This window comes from Saccostrea echinata, unplaced genomic scaffold, assembly GCF_033153115.1.
Source record: "Saccostrea echinata isolate AGI-Se365-2 ecotype Australia unplaced genomic scaffold, CSIRO_AGI_Sech_v1 ptg000009l, whole genome shotgun sequence".
Taxonomy (NCBI): Eukaryota; Metazoa; Mollusca; class Bivalvia; order Ostreida; family Ostreidae; genus Saccostrea; species Saccostrea echinata.
In genome coordinates this window covers 40,932,222-40,953,694 of record NW_026889758.1, presented here as the reverse complement: position 1 = coordinate 40,953,694, position 21,473 = coordinate 40,932,222, and the positions used below count along the sequence as shown (strand labels likewise).

Genomic DNA, 21,473 nt, shown 5'->3' with positions numbered 1-21,473 from the left:
TTTACTTCAGATTCACTATATTATCAATAGAGCCCCCCCCCCCCCCCCCCCTCCACCAAGAAACACTAGAGTCTCTCACCCTGGGACCAGAAGTTTGCTCATCATAAGTAATCACTTTGTTTATCTGCTTAACACAAAGGAGCAGACAGGATTATTTAATAGAATTAATGCATTTTCACTATATTATCAAGAGCCCCACCCTTACACCAGCACATCTGACCCCGGTCATGCAATTCACTACTCTGGAAGAAGCACTCTTGCTCATCATAACTATATACTTAGCTTCTTTGCTTTTTAACCAGAAGCAGAAAAGAATATTTTCAAAGAAATTGTGCTTTTTCACTATATAATCAATAGAGCCCCCCCCCCCAAACCTTTTCACTAGAACCCTTGACCCTGGGGCCATGAAATTCACAATTTTGGAAGAGGCATCCTTGTGTATCATAACAATGTATTTAGTTTGTTTAAATAGTACCCAGGGGCAGAGAAGAAGATTTTTAAAGAAAAAATTCACCTTCACTAAAGGATCTATAATAGCCCCACCCTAGAACCAGAACCCCTGTCCCTGGGGCCATGAATTTCTCAATTTTGGAAGAGGCATCATTGCTTATCAAAACAATGTACTTAGTTTGTTTCAAAAATACCCAGGAGCAGAGAAGAAGATTTTTAAAGATTAATGCATTTTCACTATATAATAAATAGAGCCCAGGCCCTAACATCAGAACCCCTGATCCAAGGGTCATGAAAATCACTATTTTGGAAGATTCACCCTTCCAAATATCATAACTATGTATTTAATTAGTTTCAACTATACCCAGGAGAAGAGAAGAAGATTTTCAAAGAAATAATGCACTTTCACTATATGATCTATATAGCCCCGCCCTAGCACCAGAACCCCTAACCCTGGGGCCATGAATTTCACAATTTTGGTAGAGTCACCCTTGCTCATCATAACTATGTATTTAATTTGTTTCAACAATACCCAGGAGTGGAGAAGAAGATTTTCAAAGAAATAATGCACTTTCACTACATGTATATGATCTATATAGCTCCGCCCTAGCACCAGAACCCCTGACCCTGGGGCCATGAATTTCACAATTTTGGTAGAGTCACCCTTGCTTATCATAACTATGTATTCAATTTGATTCAATAATACCCAGGAGTAGAGAAGAAGATTTTCAAAGAAATAATGCACTTTCACTATATGATCTATATAGCCCCCCCCCCCCCCCCCCCAGCACCAGAAACCCTTACCCTGGGGCCATGAATTTCACAATTTCGGTAGAGTCACTCTTGCTTAACATAATTATGTATTTAATTTGTTTAAATAATACCAAGGAGTAGAGAAGAAGATTTTCAAAGAAATAATGCACTTTCACTATATGATCTATGTAGCCCCACCCTAGCACCAGAACCCCTGACCCTGGGGCCATGAATTTCACAATTTTGGTAGAGGGCTCAATGCTTATTACAATCATGCCAACAGTTTGACTGCTTGATGTCCAGGAGTAAAGAAGAAGATTTTTAAAGATTGCATTAATTTTGGTGGTTTTAGCCCCACCCCTCAGGCCCCAGGGGGGCAGGGACCATGATATTCACAAATTTTGTTCCCCTTCACACATAAATGCCATCTGCTAAAATTGGTTGAAATTGGTTCAGCGGTTTCAGAGAAGAAGCTGAAAATGTTCAAATGTTAACACACGACGCACGACGATGGACGAAAACAGATAGCAATAGGTCACCTGAGTGACTCAGGTGACCTAAAAATTGTAACATTTGCTACATCCCTGGAAATTTGTTCAACTAAAGAGTAACAAACAAGAAAGGCTGATAAAATGTGATTGTGCAATATATTTGATAAATACTTCTACAAATAATATATTCAGGTCTCCTGCCTTTCCCCAAAGAATTCTAACATTTCTAAGTAAAATCGATCTAAAAAATCTAAAACAACAATGTACGATGTATATACTTATAAAAATATTTAATAACAACATTTTATATGTTTATAAACATGGATACATGTAACATTAAAAGAAAACGATATTTTTCTGTTGGCTACATGCATATATGTCTATACTTTAAAACAGAAAGTGACTTAAAAAATTATACATGAATGTATCATTACATATACAATTATTAAAAATTCCTAGTTTCTGCAGAAAAACTTCGTTTACACACATATGTTTATGCCTTGATTTAATATTGCATAAAATTATTCCAAAAAGTAAATTTATTAAGAAAAACAACAGGAAGACTAAATGCATAGAAAAATTTGTCTTCATTTTTTATATAAGACAAGAACAATTTTATATAATTCATACTACCCTGGCTACACGTTTATTTGTGAATATTTTACTAATATTGAACCTTGCAACTCTTGCTACAGTGTAATGACTTACATGTACATAAATTCAGAATACTCTTCTAAAAGCTTCTCAAATTATAAACTAGCAAAGCCCAATAAATTTAACATCATCCAAACTTTCATTTACCAGAATATTGAAATTATCATAAACTATAGTGCTAAATGTTCTTTTTATTTATTTAAAAGGATGGACTTAGTAAGGTTTCAATATTTCTTTTTCAGAAACTCATTTTTAAAAGAATTGAGTAGATAATTAAATTAATTATGCAAGCATCAATCACAGATGCATCTAAATGAAATCAAAGAAGTACGTAAGCCATGCAGCTAGGTCTTCCTCATACATCCTTGTCATAGACCACCCCATGTCACATTAAACCCCAACTGGCCTAACACCTTTCAAAGGATAAAGTGTAGATGAAATATTGTAGCACCAAACTTTAGAAGTTTTCTTACAATGTACAAGTACAAAATGCCATGTTAATTTTTCCTAATTAATGATAATTCCAATTCTAATCACATTCACATATATTAAATAATTCTAGAACAATACACATTTGTATATATTTTATTAACATGTTGTTTACTTACGGTTGGTGTGGGGGTAAAAAAAAAACCTACACACATACCTCAGCATAATGGCAAAAAAAGAAATTTCTAAGCCTTAACAAACTCCCAGATGTACTTATTGGCCTCCTCATAACCGTCCATCTGTACCCAGTGGCTGGCTTCATCAATATATTTAATGGTGCAGTCTTTAATATACTGCCTACCAAGCTCTGGCAGCCTACGGTTCAAGGCAATGTCCTCCACCCCCCAGATAATAAGTGTTGGGACTTCTATCGGATTGAAGACGCTTTTGTCAAAAGGTTTCCTCATGGCTGCTCTGTAGTAGTTCAATGGACCAGTGAAGCCATTTCCTACAATTACATTTTACTGGGGTTATGTAGTGCCACAAATGCCCATTTGCATATACTATTAACTTCAAGTCAACATTCACTGATGGTAAAAAGAAGTACACATTTGAAAGACAAATTCTTTATCCATTTATTTAAAAATTTATTTACCAAGGACATTCCATAGAAGTAAATTTACATAAATGCAGTCTACAAAACAAGATAATGAGCTGCAGTTCACCACTGAGAACAAACAAGATGCCCATGGTGCATTCCCCTCTGACTAATAAATATGTACATGTAAATAAATGAAAAACCCTGTATATGCTCATCAAATTAAGTATATTAGTGTATCACTCACTAAGATGACTTTTAAAGATTTTTCTTATGTATTCTGAAGTTAAACTTGTGGCCATACCCTACTCCTTAAAGCTGAACACGACTCATAAAATAGGCATATGCCATATTAGTTTTACTTTCTCTGATATCAGCACTGGGGTATATATCCTTCACATTTGTTATGAACCTGACTGCTTTCTTGTCATGGGTACATACCTGAGTGAATGGATGACACATGTTCGTGCTAGTTACCTTACATTCCCTTTGTTTACATTTTATTGCAATTTACATGTATTTGCACTGACCTGTGCAACTGTTGTAAGTTTCTTTGGTATTTCTCTCTCCTGCCGTGAAAGAAGCACACAGTTACTTATGTTGCTACCCAGTATTTTGCAAGAGCTATGTAGCATACATCCATCTACACAGGTGAAAACTGATTACACTAAATAGTGACTAAGTGAACGGCTTATAAAGGGGCCCTCAGACATATGATTGACTGATTTATTGTGTGTTGTTTTACGTCCCATTCGAGAATTTTTCAGTTACAGACGTCACCGTATACCAGTGAAGAGCTACAAATTTAGACCTTTACTCAGCACTCAGGGCCATTGAGCAGTGAGGGTTCTTTATCGTGCCAACGCCTACCATGACACAGGGCCTCAGTTTTTAAGGACCCACAACTTTCACTCCAAAGTGCCAAGTGCTTGGCAAAAGAACAGTTGCAACCTATTTTTATTGACTTAGGTCAGTCATGGCTGTGATTCGAACACAGACCTTCTGATCACAGAGTGAGCAATCTACCGACTGAGCTTCCATGACGGTCCCTCAGACAAAACAACTGAATAAAAGAATATTGCAAATTCCTTTTACGAATCATGTTCAGCTTTAATTTGAACAAAACAGTGGTTGTACACATGGAGATGCTTGTGTATTAATTTGTCTTATTGTAGCCCTGAAATATGATGACTGAGAAGACTTTTATATATATATATATATATTCACAATTTCACATACATATGTCAATGTAAAAAATCAAATTTCTATTATCAGAGTTATTATGAAAGTGTGCACCTTTCTTGGCAAAATTGTACTTGTATGCCTCTATGTCTTCTTCAGTACAGTTTTTGATCCTTTTCTTGTCCTTTCCTCGAAACATCATATCTAATGAACTACAGTGACCATGGCTCAACATAAACTCAGGCAAAAATGGCATTTGAAAGAAAAACATGTACCTGAAATTATAAGGAGACAGTCTATTGGACTGAAAGTTAATTTCTCTCCATACAAAAATTCATCAAATTTCAAATTAAATAGATTGCTTTGGCTCAAACATGAACCATTTCATGTGGCTCATGAAATGAGCCACATTTTATGTGGCTCATTAACACATCTGACATTTATGATCTGGCCACAATTTTTTTTGTAATTATAAAATATTTTTAATGAAATAGTATCTTGAAAGAAATTGACCAAACATGCATTAGGAAGTCAAACACTATCTAGTGTAAAGTTCGTAGTGGCATATGGCCCCATTGAAGAAGTCGAATTTATAGTATAAGATATTAAATAGTGAAACAGGTAATGGATACATGTATAAGGAATTTATTTGAATATTAATACATGTATTCCAATACTGAGTACAGGAGAACTTAAAATACTCAGAACTCAAAATAATAAGGAATTCAAAATATAACAAATTGTTCCATTCATTTGATATCCTGAGTTGTTATCAGCTTCTTCTTTGCTTTTAGCTCACCTGAGCTGAAAGCTCAAGTGAGCTTTTCTGATCACCCATTGTCCATCGTCCATCCATCCGTCCGTCCCTCTGTGAACTTTTCACATTTTCAGCTTCTTCTCAAGAACCACTGGGCCAATTTTAACCAAACTTGGTACAAAGCATTCTTGGATGAAGGGGAGTTTAAATTGTTAAAATGAAGGGCCAAGCCCCCTTCCAAGGAGAGATAATCAAGAAAAGACAAAAAAAGGGCCAAAATAAAAAATACCTTTGTTTCCCCTAACGCAACCGACCCACTTAAATTGTGCCGACTGAAAAGTTTTTTTAATAAGATTATTCAAATATTTTTTTTAATTGTTTATCAACTTTATAAAATACAATTTCATCCAAATCCGTTTTTTTTTAAAACGGCGGCTTATGTTTTACTCTCATTTTGTGCCCACAATTAACATGTGGCCACAGAAGGTTAGTTCTTGTTATAAAACAACGGCGATGTATCAATCTTAATATGTATCTTTAACTTATTAGAAACCTACACTCTTGAAACATTTCGTGAATTACGGTAAATATACCATGACTAAGGAGTGTTAAGATGGTAGTTACAAATGTTTTTTCAAAAATTTATGACGTAGTAAGCATGGCAAATCCTGCCTCATGAGCAGAAGAGGGACCCACCTTGTCTATGCATATCAATAAATTTCACTGCATTTCATTCATTTCGATCTAATAAACACTTCATCTATGATTCTGTTTTTACTATATAGGACCATAAGAGTTGTAAATACCGTATATACTCTCCTTTAAGTCGTTTTTTTTGGAGTTAAACTTTGGGTTCAAAACTCTAAGTCCAACTTATAGGCGAGTTATAAAACGATTGGTATTTTAGAGGGTCAATTCCTCTAATATAAGCTTAAAAAATACAACCGACTTATAGGCGGACCGACTTATAGACGAGTATATACGGTATGTCTCTGTATAATTATTTCATCTTTACAAATATAATTCAGATGTCGTTTCTTCCTTCCTTTATTTATGGGGTAAACTTTGTGACTATAACATTAGATATATGAAACTTTAATCGAATTAAATAGTTTATACAGGTACACTCTTTTCAATAGTGTTGAAATCTTTAAAATTGGCTTATGGTTCGGCTTCCTGAGATGTCCATTGTATTTTTTTTTTTAGGTAGGTCCTTGAAAATAGGTTGTTTCTTTGCTTTAAAATACCTTTTTAAATTTTTGGGTTGACAACATTTGAACACCTGCCTGGTGGAGGGCTCCTAATTTAGACTTTTTCTCGGCACTTATGGGCATTGATCATAAAGCATCAGTAAGGGATCTTTTTCGTGCCAACATCTACATGTATACTGCGACACTGCATGGACCTACATTTTTTACGGTCTCAATCGACTGACCAGTCTCCAAGTCCCACGTCGGGACCTGTGACTTACAATAAGCTCCTGAATTACGTTGTTACTCCAAACGAAACAATAGAATTACTGCGTCACGCGAGGCCCTTGACATTTTGTCTGTGTAAGCACTAGAAGATGATAATAGGTTTGAAAAAATATACTGGGATGGCCGATGGTTGAGTATTTGCGAATCTTGTCTTTTTGTAAAAATTCGATTTCAATAAATTTACACTGGTCTGAGATATTTCAAAAGTTCAAATGAATAATATTTGTGAATTAATTAACCATACATGTTACTTTTAAATTTCATTTGTATGATATTCGGTTTAACAATCGGTTTCTTTTGTTCTTTCTTATTTATAAAGATATTATTCAATTTTTCAGAATGTATTTTCAAAACTGCTGTCAGAAAAAAATAACTTACCTACCTACCTACCCAACTTGAAATTTTAGGGTCGGGTTAGGGGAAACAAAGATATTTTTAATGATGGCCTAGGGTGGGGTCATTAAAAAATCTTCTTCTCAAGAACCGCTGGGCCAGAAAAGCTGAAACTTATGTGGAAGCATCCTGGGGTAATGTAGATTCTAAATTGTTCAAATCATGACCCCAGGGGTAGGGCATGACCCCAGGGGTAGGGACTCCAAGTTTTACATTGAAATATGTCGAAAAAAATCTTTAAAAATCTTCTCAAGAACCACTGGGCCAGAAAAGCTGAAACTTAAGTGGAAGTATCCTTGGGTAGTGTCAATTCTAAATTGTTCAAATCATGACCCCTGGGTTTAGGGCGGGCCACAGTAAGTACTACAAGGGTGGAAATCAGGTGAAAAACAACAAGGCCAAAGTTACTCAGGTGAGGGTAGTGGCCCATGGGTCTCTTGCTTCATTGACCAACTTTAAGGTCAATTCTGATACTGTCTTGATTTATATAATGGTATGTGTGATGTTAGAAGATAATAAACTGAACAGGAATATACAATATTTATTTACTAATATCTAAGTCAAAGATATTAGCATGTGTGAAACCGTGTGTGTTACTTCAAACTACCTGTGTCTGTTTGAATGTTACCAATAAGACACCCACAACAGACCTAAATGCTACAGCTAAATAAAATCATTGACCAAGATGGATACATGAACACAGAGTTGTGGAAAACTTTTTGAAATAACCAGTCATTCGAACTGGCAAGAACACAAAATAAGCCAGTCCGAAGTAATTTTAGCCAGTCTGAATTCTTAAGTTGCAAAAAAAAAGTCCATAAAATTTATTTACTTTATTACACATCTTTTTACTTCATAGTCTTTGTCTGTTTTTGGTTTTTGCATTTATAACACAGTACAGATTTACCTCTTTTGGGCAGGTGACAATGCTAATTCAGCATAGTATATGTAATTTTGTGGAAACATTTATGCATTGGGAATTTATATCATCCTAGAAAATGTATCTGAGAAATTTGCATCGATAATGAAGACATCAACATGATCAATGAAAAACCGAAATCAGGAACAGTTGGGTGTACTAGATTTACTTGCCCCAATTGTGTTTGAATTCTTTCTGTTGAGATTTTTCATATTTTATTTAGCTTTGTCTTCAAAGATGGTGAAGAAATTGATTGACTTTATGTTTTTTACCTGGTTTCTCGTAAAAAGAAAAATATTGCGCAATTGCACTTTAAATTTTCTATGGTAATTAAGCTGGAAAGTGCGCCGATGATAACAGGAAAAACAAAAGTTAACCAAAAAAAGGGTCAGTCGTTTGGACTGACATGGTGGCTTTTTTACCGGTCACATGCATTTTTAATCGGTTTTGCCGGCATGACCTGCAGTTTTCCACAACTCTGCGAAAAAAGAGGTAAACTTAAGACGTCATCAATCCATTGACTAAATTTTACTTTGCAATTTGGATGGAAATAAAACCTATGATGAAACTGAAATCCTACCAAGACATGAGGAATTGCTTGCGACTGGTCTGTAATTCCTTGAACATTACTGCACCATGTGGGGCATTCATCACAATCAATTTCTTCACCATCTCTGGATACTTGTTGGCAAAGTTGAAGACCACTGCGCCACCCCAATCATGCCCAACCAATATACAGTCTCTGTAGCCTACACAAAGGAAAAATAATAATGCATAAAACAGGACCATGCATTAACCTCTCCCACTAATTAGCAATTACAGACCAAGAGTTCCAAGAGTACATTTTTCTTTGTACAGAGAGGACTAGTCTTAAGGTAACCAACCCATATTGGGACCTAATTTTGTTAACTTTAAATATTCATCATGTATAAAATAATCTGATTTTAATTCAAAGCATTTTAAAGTAGAAAAAGATTTACCAAGAGAAATTTTCAAAAATGTAATCACCTACAAGCATTAATCAATGAAGATTGCATTGAAGTCTATGGGGGCAAGCAAATTTTTGAAAATAAAAATTTAAATACTAAGAATATCAATAAATGCTGTAGTTGAAAGATGTATTTAATCATTAGGAATAGAAAAAACTAGGGAATGGGATGGCAACGAATATTCGAACGTTCGAATATTCATTCGATGAGTTGATATTCGAATATGAATTTAAGATTCGAATATTCGGTGTTTTTCAGATTTCATAAAAAGAAGTACTGTGATTAATAAATTTTGATTAGAACAGTGCTGGAATTATCCCTGTTTAATAAACTAGCGATCAATTTCGATCGCCTGATTTCTTTCACTACTTTCTTATCTTATAAATCTTCTAAATTACATGTATTTTGTTTTGAGTAAGGTGTTGTAAAGAATTGTACAATAATGCTTTATGTATAATACAAAACGTACTTTCATAGCTTTTATTAGTTAAAGATACGATCGGATCTAGAATCGAGGACAACAAATGAAATCTAGGAATATCTAAAAGGCGCGAACAGTATACTTATCAAAATAAAATTAATTGATCATTGAATGAATGTCCGATAGAATTAATCTGTAATTAATATTGTAAAGGGCTTAATTTCAGAATAAATGTGTAAATTACTTAATTATCTCGGGTTGTGCATAATTTATATTCATTATCGGGAAAACATTAATTACCTAGGAAAAATTGTCTATGGAAATATTTGTTTACATTGTATCAAAGATTATAATCATATCTCTTATCAAGCAGATAATTGTAATTTATTACACGTATTGAAATCTGAACAGTATACCGTTACGGCTATCTTGCCTTTTGTGAGACGACTGGTCCCTCAGGTGGGGCTACTATAAATACACGTTTCATTTGTTAAAATTATACTTTTCTACATTTAAATCAATTATTTATTTCAAACATTGACAAATATCAAATGGAATTTCTTATTTTACACCTACAAAAGTCTTCATACAATTTTACTTCCTATATAAGTATACCTACGAGAGTAGGATGATGCATATTTAAAATAAAACAGATTTTATTTATTTTATCGAATATTCGAATATATTCGAATACTTTCATTGAATATTCGAATATGAATTATTGACAAAATTGACATCCCTAGAAAAAACAATTGAAAACGATTTTTTTTTACCAGGTAGATTTTTTAGGATTGATTTTTATCGATTAAAAGCAAAGGTGGATAACTCTTCAGGGACAGGCAAGGTCATAAATTAGGGCACCTTCTACTCTTAAATACTAGTACTAAAACATGAAAATTCTGTCTATAAATATACTGCATATTCAGTTCCAACATATCTTTTATGCATTCAATTTCATTAAATCTGAAGTGTTCATGGGTCGGTACCTTAAAATATGGTGTAACAGAAATGGTCATTTTTGTGATCATTCTGTTTTTCACAGAGCCCTTAAAAGTGCCGAAAATCAAAATCCAATATATTCAATAGAGCTAACTGACAGAAAGAAAAATTTAAAATGCACAAAATTTGGTGGCAATGGGAAAAACTGTATTCACTCGACTTTCTTGTTCTTTGTCTCTTCATATGTAGCATTCAAATTTGTTTTTATATTTTCAGGAAATTAATCTATAAATTAAATATTTGATTTAAATTTCATCTAGATATTAAATGCATGAATGGAGGGTACTTCATATTTTTCATATTTGATTGTAGATCACCACATATTTGATACCTCATCAAGTTTATTTTGTCTGAATCATCAGTACCATCATTAATAAATTACATTGAAATGTTCCAGAGTTTTCTTCTCCATGCAAGGACTTATAAAACAAGTTACAACCTTGAAATTCAATTGACCTATCAATTACTTTACATGTGTATTTACAGTGATTAATTATCATAGGTGAATAGCAAAGGGGCATAACTTCTCTCAGTGCAGTACAATTTTCCCTACAAGATCAATAGAGCCCAGCTGCCCAGAACCAGTACACTTAACCCACTGATCCAGAACTTCACATATCTGGTAAAAACACCCTTGGTGATTACAACTTTGTACTCCATTACCCTCCTAAATGCCCAGGAGCAGAGAAGATTTTCAAACAATTAATCCATTTTCACACCAATAATCAATAGATCCAACCATATCACCAGAACCCCTGAGTCAGGGACCATGAAATTCACAATTTGCAGAGGCACCCTTGCTCATCATAACCATTCATTTAGTTTATCTGCTAAATATACTTTGGGTGAAAAGAAGCCTTTTAACATGTTTAAAGAATTTATGCATTTTCATTATATATAATCAACAGAGCCACATCCTAACATAAGAACTAAACCAGGGTTGTGAAACTACATTTTGGAAGAGGTGCCCTTGCTCATCATAACAATGCACCCAGTTTGTTTGCTCAAATCCCAAGAACAGATAAGACGATTTTTAAAAAAAATAATGTGTTTCACTATATAATCAAAAGATCCCCATTCTTACAATTCAACCACTGACCCAGGGCAGTGAAATTCACAATCTTGCAAAAGTTACCCTTGCTCATCATAACCATGCACTGTTTGTTTTCATAATACCCAATAGCTAAGACTAAGATTTTCAAAGAAATAATGTATTTTGACTATATAATCAATAGAGTCAACATTACAACTCAACCTCTGACCTATTGCTCTAAAATTCACAATTTTGGAAAAGATGCTCATCATAACCATACACTTGTTTGCATAATGCTGTACAGCAGGTTAAAACGCGGTCGGAAAAGATCGCGATTTGTTCAACTTGCAGCAAATCGCGGTCTTTTGAATCCGCGGAAAGGAAAAATTATACAGAAACTTTTTCCGCACTACAAGTATTTTCCTTGCATATTGTGTCGATTCTGAACCCGATTAAATAGATTGAAACACCGTACTGATCCCGATTGGGAGACAAAATGTTGCACGATTTACACTGTTATGCATTCATATAAATTTTCTTCTTTCTTTCTCTTGTTTTCTTTCTTTCTTTTTGTTAAATATTTTTGAAATACATATGAGTCTATATGCGAGTGATTTATTTAAATGATTTCCAGTCGTATCCCAAACAATGGCAAACATGTAAAAAAAAAAAAAAAAAGAAGCCCTTTGGCAGGTGTTCATTCATGAATAGGTATGTTTTGAGTAGAGTACTGAGTAGTATTTACTGCAGGTCATTTTAATCCCTCTGAATCTAAATCAGTTTTCAGTACCGATAGTCAAAATGTTGAACTGTTAATAAAAATGAACTAATGTGTAACAGTGTTGTCTTTACTACGTAAGTGCCTTGATTAAAGATAAAAAGAGTGAGTGATATGCATGGGTGAATTCTAACAATACATGTTTTATAGATAATTACATCGCACCTCTACTGGGTGGCAGAATTAAATGTTAGTTTTAGATGTTTATTTGTCAATTAAGCTTTTAAAAAACAACAACTACGTGTTAGTGATTGATCCGTACACCCGCTTAATTAGGAAGACAGTCTATATCTCTGCTATATAAATTACTGCTTTTTATGTTTACAAGGACACGTATGTTGTAAATAGAGTTACCAAATCTAATCACAAATATCGGTAATATTTCAATTTATCCTTATCAATTTTTGAAGAATTAATCACTGTATGTTGAATTCGCGGAATTTTTATTTCCGCAAAAATAGCAAATATTATCTCTGCGAGTTAATTTCCTGCTGTACAGTACCCAGGAGCAGAGAAGAAGCTTTTCAAATAAGTAATGCATTTTCAATATTCAATCAAAAGAGACCCACCCTTACACCTCAACCTCTGACCCAGGGCCATGAAATTCACAATTTTGAAAGAGGGCCCTTGTTCATCATAACTATGCACTTAGTTTGTCTGCTAAATATACAGGGGGAGAGAAGATGCTTTTTAAAGAAATTATGCTTTTTCACCATATGATGGATAAAGCCCCACTTTTATTCCAGAACCCTTGACCCTTGGGGCATGAATTTCACAATTTTTGTTTCCCTTTACCCACTTAGATGCCATATGCCAAAATGGGTTGAAATTGGTTCTGCAGTTCCAGAGAAGAAGCTAAAAATGCTCAAATGTTAACACATGTTGCATGATGGATAAAAACAGATAGTAATAGGTCACAAAAGTGATTTAGGTGACCTAAAAATTAGGAAACTCAAGTTGGCGAAAAACCAATGACTAACTGACACAAGTTATGGAGCCTATATATATATATATATATATCACTTAATGCACCTTTTCTACTGCAGTTCATCTATCACTGATTCATTGACTTTAAGTATGTCAATTGGGTTTTTTCCTCCTTCTCAAGTTTTATTGTACTCACATTTACTTCTGTGTCATTATTATGTTTTTTTTCTATTATAGTTCTCACCCAGAGCTGGAATAAGCTGTTTGAGATCCTGACTAAGCTTGTCTGTTGTGTAGTTCATAATGCCACTTGGCTTGTCAGATTCTCCATAACCTCTTTGATCAACAGCAACAACCCTAAAAAAAACAAATGGTTAGCAATTTCAATTTCACTGTTTATTTGTCAATAACAAACCAGAAATTAAAGATATTCTTTTCTAGTAGTTCCCTTTAAAAGAATATGAAAACATGCACACAATTTCCATGAACATTGATTATGAACATCAATATCTTAAATTATACAATGGATATATATTGAAGTGAGTTTGAAGTCCCAACTACTCTTTCTCAATATGTATTTTTCTCTATATATATTGAATTTTGGATAACATTAAGTTTTATTCTCGGCCCCATTGATTTCAAGATACATACATTAAAATGTATGCTTAAGTTCCCTTAGCTCCAGATTTGTAACTCACCAATTTGAAAAAAATTGGAATGATCAACCAGGGACCTATCCCTGGCCAATTCTTTTTACAGACATCTGAGTTACAGATCTGTAACTTAAGTCCCCTAACCAACCTTTCAAAATGAACTTCACTACATATTTATGATTTTTTTATATTCCTCAAACTTAGTTTGAGGCCAAATAAAAGGACCTTTCTCTTTGTGCAAATGCAGACAAGACTTGACCAAGGAAAATACATACATTGAAACAATGTCCTGATTATTTAAAATAAATTCAATTCATTAAGATTAAGAAAATCCTGTATACAAGTACCCCTACTTGTTAATTAAGGCCAAGAAAAACTAAAACTGAAACTGATTAGTTATAAAAATGAATATACTGTTTGCAGCATAAGGCTCACTTGATTACATTAATACCTGTATTCTTTGGAGAATTCTCTGAGCTGAAATCGCCATGAGTACCAGAACTCCGGGAATCCATGGACCAAAAGCATGAGTGGCTTCCCCTCAGTTCCAGCTGCCACATAGTGGATTCGAACCTCCTACAATCACAGGGATAATCGGGTACAATGTAATTATAAAATAACATCTGTTCAAATCAAACCATCCAGGTACATTTACTAGTATGTACTGTTAAAAAACAGTGTTAGTGAATCTGAACCTCCCACAGTCATAGGGACAACCAGGTACAATGTAATTATACAAAATGTTCAATCAAACCAGATATGGTCACATCAGATACATTATGTCATGTTACAGTAATATAAAACAGTGTAGAGTAGATCCGAACCTCCTAAAATCATAGGGACTACATGTATATACAGTGTATTATACATGTATGTCGTAGAATAGTGCAAGTCTTTAGTTCATTTCATCTACCACACTGCCCATTGTCATGTTTCCCCTGATTTAAATTTAAAGCATGTATCTGAATATGTATCTATTTGTTATAATTAAGAATACCTTGCATTATAATCATTATTCTAGTTAAACTCAGAACAAAAATTAAATACGGCAAACAAATTTTCTTCATACACTTGAGTATGAAATATCACTGTCTACCTCCTACACACATAATAAATTATCAATTCAAGTGTTCTCAAGGTTCATAAGTTGTCACTTAACATTCCACAATTACTTCCCACAACCACTCTTAAACCACCTCTTTATCATATTAACCACATTATGCAATGGCATGTCATTATGACTGTATAATCTAGTCTTGTTTGTCCAGGGACAAGTTTCCATATTGTATTCAGATTCTGATTAATCTTTATCATACAACTGTTTATATTTCTTTTATCAAAGTTTGCTCAACATATGGCTTTTTTTTTTTCTAGATAAAGAAGTCTGCATGAGGAAATCATTTGCTCATGACTGTGTTGACACATGCATATCTTCCTCCACAGCTACAAAGATTTATATGGTATATGTAATGTAATAGAAAAGGTGAAGATAACAAACAGTGATCAATCTGTCATCAATCTCAAAAAAAAAATCTACAAACAATACAAATCTGTGAACAGGGTATAAAACACAGATCCCTGGAAATTCCAAAGGTGGGATCAGGTGCCTAGGAGGAGTAAGCATCTCCTGTCAACTGGTCACAGTCAAATAGTATAAAAACAAAGGCCTAACACTTGGTATGAAACATGTCAGCAGCCCAATGACAGCTTATATTTGCTAACAAGATCATAACAACAACCATAGCATTAACAAAATGCCAACAAATCTTCTTTACTATATTAACAGTAAAGGATAAGGCTTGAACATGTTGAACCTAGAGAAATTTATTAAATCATCATAAAAATTTCCTGTTCTAAATATTAAACTAATCAAGGATGGATCTGTTCTACTTTCTTATTATCATTTTTCTTCTGTGATGACACTATCATAGGTCATATGTAAAATGAATAGATGACCTTAATAATGTAGATTAAGTTCAATATATATGACTTAACATGCAATACTAAGATAAAATATATTGTCTATGAGTGTTACTCTGATATCTATAAACTGGAATCTTTAATTTTTCAGATGTGATACTTATATTTTTATAGTCTACATTTCATGGATAATTAGCATATTCAATTTGGATATACAGTTGAACTTTGTTTTTTCCCATTATCAGCTGTGTTTCGATCATCTCTCTTGCACAGTTGTTCTTTTTTCGTACTCATAACATGTTACGAAACACCTAGGGCAATTAATTCTGATTGGCTGCTTTTCCAATCCCAGGGTCTATTTTCCAAGTTCATGCCCATGATGGCATAAAATTTTTGTTAACAGGGGTTTTTATATGGTCTGTTGGGGGCCGAAATAAGGTCCCATTCCCAATGCTGAAAAACAGGTATTTTTCCCAATTTTTGCTTTAAAATTCCCCCAAAATGAAAAAAAAAACGTCAAAGCAAGGTAGCCTTATCGTTTATAAATCTCTCCTTCACAGGCCCATAGATTGCAATTTTTTGCACAAAACTGTTAACCTATTTTTTCAAATTGAAAGCCAAATGGAGTCCATGCATGCAATTATACATACTTTATGCTTTGGTTTGCTCTTTTTCAATACTTCTTTGTATGAAATTTTTTCCCAATTTCAAGAAAATTTAACTTAGCTTATTTTTCCCCAATTTGAAGTTCAAGGCCCAGGTCCTTGAAATCAAGACCTAAAAAGAACCTGGTTAACATCTACATGTAGCATCTATGATTAAATTTTTATTTCTTTATATTTTTCCCTATATATATATATATATATATATATATATATATATATATATATATATATATATATATATTATATATATATATATATATATATATATATATATACAATGTATATATATATATTTATCCCATGTTTACCCCTTTATCCCGTGGATATGACTCATTGGATAAATTTTTCATAATCCACAGTTGTGACGTCACAATGGTTTTTGCGTTAGCGCGATGAAGTAAAATAAAGTGGAGTCCTATATAAAACAGTGTAAAACATTGGTTGTGAAGTATATTAAACATGGGATAAAAAGAATCTCCCATGATTTGTAGTTGGATATGACTTTTATCCAACTCGTTGTGTGGTTTTATCCCCTCGCCAAGGCTCGGGGATAAAAAACACACAACTCGTTGGATAAAAATCATATCCAACTACAAATCATGGGAGATCCTATATATATATATATATATATATATATATATATATATATATATATTCATTTTGACAGATCTTGGAGGTTACTACCAGAGATGTACATACTAACAGGATAGCAACTTCTTCAGCGCCATGTTTATTTCACCAAAACACACAAGTTCTTGTTTGTATAATGGGAGAAAGAGGTCCCATAACCAGTACCCGTAAATAACTGGTTTTCTAAAACTCTTGTTCATTTATTTTTTAATTTTCAAGAGACACATTTAGAAAGACTTGCATCTCTTGAAAATTGAAAAAATTAAGGAACGACAGTTTAAGAAAAAACAGTTACTAACTCAGTGGATACACTGGTTATGGAATCTATATATCTCAAACATCGATATCACGAGTATGATGGATATATTGAAGTGAGCTGAAAGTCTAACCATTTTTTTCTTTCTGTATTTTAACCTCAATTTCTTGAATCCTCAGATATTTCAAATTTTTTCTTGGTCCCATTGGGTTTGAGAAAACAGTGTTTAATTGTACATGTAGTTCCCCAGTATAGCCAATCACTTTTCCATAGTGTTCAACTTTATACTTCTGAAAATTTCACAAGGAACTGAGAACTCATGAACATCTTTTGCAGTGATTGTAAGTATGTGAATTTCTGGAATTCAAAATAAGAGGATTTGTCTTAAGTATGTATGAATGAAGAAATGTGAAAGCAAATTAAAATAGCATTGTAGTGTAAAATCGTGGAGAGAACTGAAATTTCTGACCAGTGATGATGGTCAGTCAGGACATTATGTTGATGATTGATATCTTGAAAAAGTCCATACAGAAAGCAAATGACTGATAAGAATTATTACAATTAAATTAAATGTAGTATGCAAGGGATTTTTTTTAATGAGAGAATTAACATATATAGCAAATTCCTGATAGATGAGAGAAATCATTAAAAACACCTGTCATTAAAGATCATCCTGTTAGTAATATGGTAAACAGCGAGTAGAACCTACTAGATGCCACAGAATACAATCAAAATTCTCTTGGAACTGCATGCTTACATTATTTGCTGTCAAGACTCAATGACCCCTAAGAAAGAAAAGAACAAATTGTAGACAAACTTCCCACAATCACATTGATAAGCAATCTGCAATTAGTTCATTGTTGGCATATGTTTATATATTGTAGTGGTAGTGTGTGCAAAAGAACAGATTCATGGACAAAAGATCTACAGTATCAAGTAACACAACCCTCATTCCCTGGTGTTCCCTGTTTGCAGTTAACATATACCAGATCATACACTCCTGCTTTAAAAGATGCATTCCAGACAAAGTCCGTAAAAACATTTTAATTCAGGTTAAATTATACATCAAAAAATACAAAAAAATAAAATTAAAATGACTTGCATTTTGAACCTCTCCAACACAACTCAAGGAGTTTGATATATATTACAAAGAGGGAATAATATTTAATTTACCCATGTCATGGAAATGATTTTTTTTTTTTTTTGGGTAGACCAAGATACATTCCTTTGTATCCAATGAAATATATAGTTGGAAAAGTACACAAAGTTTATACTTGAGGAATATTAAATATACACAAGTTTCACTGTCTATAAACAACAACACAAGTTTCACTGTCTATAAACAACAACTAAATGATTTTTCGGTCCTACTAAACAGAGTACACTAGAGTATGATAGAGTACTTTAGAGTACGGTGGTAAAATTTTACAATTTAATGCAAATAAAATGCTTTTTATATGTGTTTCTACATAAGTTTAACATAATAAATATATTTATTACATTTTCAACAGTGAAATACTGTAATTTATTTACTGAATAAAAGTGATATTCTGACACAGTGTGAAAGCATGGTATTCTCACAGTGTGAGAATATCAGAAGTGTGGCAAAACTTCATTACGATTTTCGTTTCCTTCACGAAGAGTGTTTTTAAATAAATCCCTGGCCTGTTATAAGATAGAATTAATGAGCCATCCTGACAGAGACTAATAGTTATTCTGCCAAAGTTTTTCCAAATATGTCATTAAAAATCCATGTTTACAACGTTTTTCAATCTCGCAATTGCTCAGCTAATAATGACGTCTCAACCACTCAACAATGACGTCACAGCCTATGACACTGTGTTACGAAAAGACAGAGGGAAAGGGAAAATCTAAGAAAATTTAATAAACAGAAAATTTAATGTTTTGTAGATGAAAATGGAATTTATTTCACTCGTGAGACATGATTTTTTGATATTTCATGTGTGCGAATATCAAAAAATCATGTCCCACTCGTGAAATAAATTCCATATTCATCTACAAAACATTGAATATCCTCTATATCTTAAATAATTTGTGTATGTTTTCATTATTTTCGGAATTATTTCAATTAATCGTTTCTGGTTATGATTTACCGTTTGACCCCGATCCCGATCTAATAATAGAACATTTTACTTCTATCATCAAGATAATAGCTTATTTTCTTGTCTTTTTTACATGTACGTTTAAGTTTTTTTGAGGTCCGTCCACTAAACATAGGTATTTTTCATTGAAGTATCTTAATATACATGTTATATGCACATTATTCTTTATTTGATACTGAAATTAGAATTTATCTATTTAATTAGTAAAACTTTTCTTTTAGTTACCTTTAATTATTTGTATGTGATACCGAGTTCGAGAATTTTTATGTAAAATTCGTTCAAAAAAGTAATTTACAAGAAAATAAATCATTATTTTTGGATTTAGTTTCAAATTGGATGAGTCATCGAAACAAAATAATAATTGGGATTGGGATGTCAGCTTATATTTTCTGGTCAAAATATCGGTAAAAAACAAAATTTGGAGATAAATATTGCAATATTATTTTATAATGATCGATGTTTATTTAAGTAATGTTTGTATATATATATAAACAATCTTGCATTGAATTAGAAAATTTTACCAGCATACTCTAAAGTACTCTGTAATACTCTAGTGTACTTTGTTTAGTAGTACCCATGATTTTCACAGTGCACACACAAGTTAGAATATCTAAGATATTTATAAATGTTTTACAGGTCAAAATATAGTGTCACCTGATTGCTTTTAAGATAATGCCTACTTGCTCCCCTACTATAGTACTAAATGCATACACTTTACTTATATTCACCTAAAATTCTAATAGGATTTTTAAAAAATATACATTTATGTATCTGTTTAACGTTAATTTAAAAAAAAAAATCATTCCTTTGGGGGAAAAAATTCGCCAATATGATCACCCTTCCATTTCTCTTTTAACGTGCTCGGTTGACCTACACCACTTAAACTCCTTTTTAAAATGGGTTTTATAAATCTGTATTAATATACACAATATACAATTTATAACATGTACGTCCATGATTGCAACAAACAGAAAGTAGACAGGTGAAAGGTTAACAGTAAAATGCTCACCTCCAAATGTACAAAGCCGTGGGTTCCAAGATCCGGGTCGTTTAGGCATTCAGGGGGTTTATCAGACTTTGGTTTCTTGAAAAATCCACCGAACAACCATTTTGGACGGAATAAAAACGATATGAGAACAAGACTGGAATAAAAACAAGACAAAATCGCGACAAATAACAACCGTACCACCTGCTTGATAGACATGACTGAGTGTATATAGCACGAAACCGAACGTCATCTATGGAACGCCATAGCTGCCTGAAGGTCATTTTCATTTTATATGAGGTGGTATAACCTTTATGTGAAGTGGTGAAGTCATTATATATAGTGGTAAAATCATTATATTCAATGAAAACTTTATTATATGCTGTGGTTTTATCTTTATATACAGTGATAAAATCAATATATACAGTGATAAAATCATTATATTCATTGATGACTTTATTATATGCAGTGGTTTTATCATTATATTCAGTGGCAATGTCATTATATGTAGTGGTTAAATAATGTAATGAAGTGATAGTACCGTTACATTATGCTGTAAAATCATTATATGCAGTGGTTTTTCCATTATATACATTACTGATATCTTTCTGTGATGTGATGAATTCAATATATACAGTACAAACATAATTTGTGTGATAAAGCAATCATTACATTGTATGAAACCCGCTGCATGTGGAGTGCCAAGTTAATTTCATTCAGTGCGACACCTTTACATGAAGTGAAAAATCTATATGTGCAGTACTAACATCATTATATTATATAGTAAAATTATTATATATATTCCTAAAATCATACTTTGCAGTGGTAACATCTTTATATGAGGTGGTTAATTAATTATATGATGTTGTTAATTTGTTATATGATGTGGTCAATTCTTTTAATGCATTGGTCGTTTCATGTTATGCAGTGGTAACTTCTTTATCATCATCTAAACTGGTCCTCTTGCAAAAACATTTTTAAAAAATGCGC

General features: G+C 32.9%; 1 protein-coding gene across 1 annotated transcript; it reads right to left on the bottom strand.

The window, feature by feature from the left end:
- Positions 1 to 1,518: 1,518 nt before the first annotated feature.
- On the bottom strand, positions 1,519 to 20,723 carry LOC133182389 (epoxide hydrolase 4-like). The gene is made up of 6 exons (XM_061317219.1): positions 20,508 to 20,723; positions 14,356 to 14,480; positions 13,496 to 13,608; positions 8,685 to 8,853; positions 4,672 to 4,832; positions 1,519 to 3,285 (listed from the first exon to the last, which is right to left on the bottom strand). The coding sequence occupies exons 1-6, from the start codon at positions 20,700 to 20,702 to the stop codon at positions 3,023 to 3,025; spliced, it is 1,026 nt and encodes a 341-aa protein (XP_061173203.1). The 5' UTR covers positions 20,703 to 20,723; the 3' UTR covers positions 1,519 to 3,022.
- Positions 20,724 to 21,473: the final 750 nt, after the last annotated feature.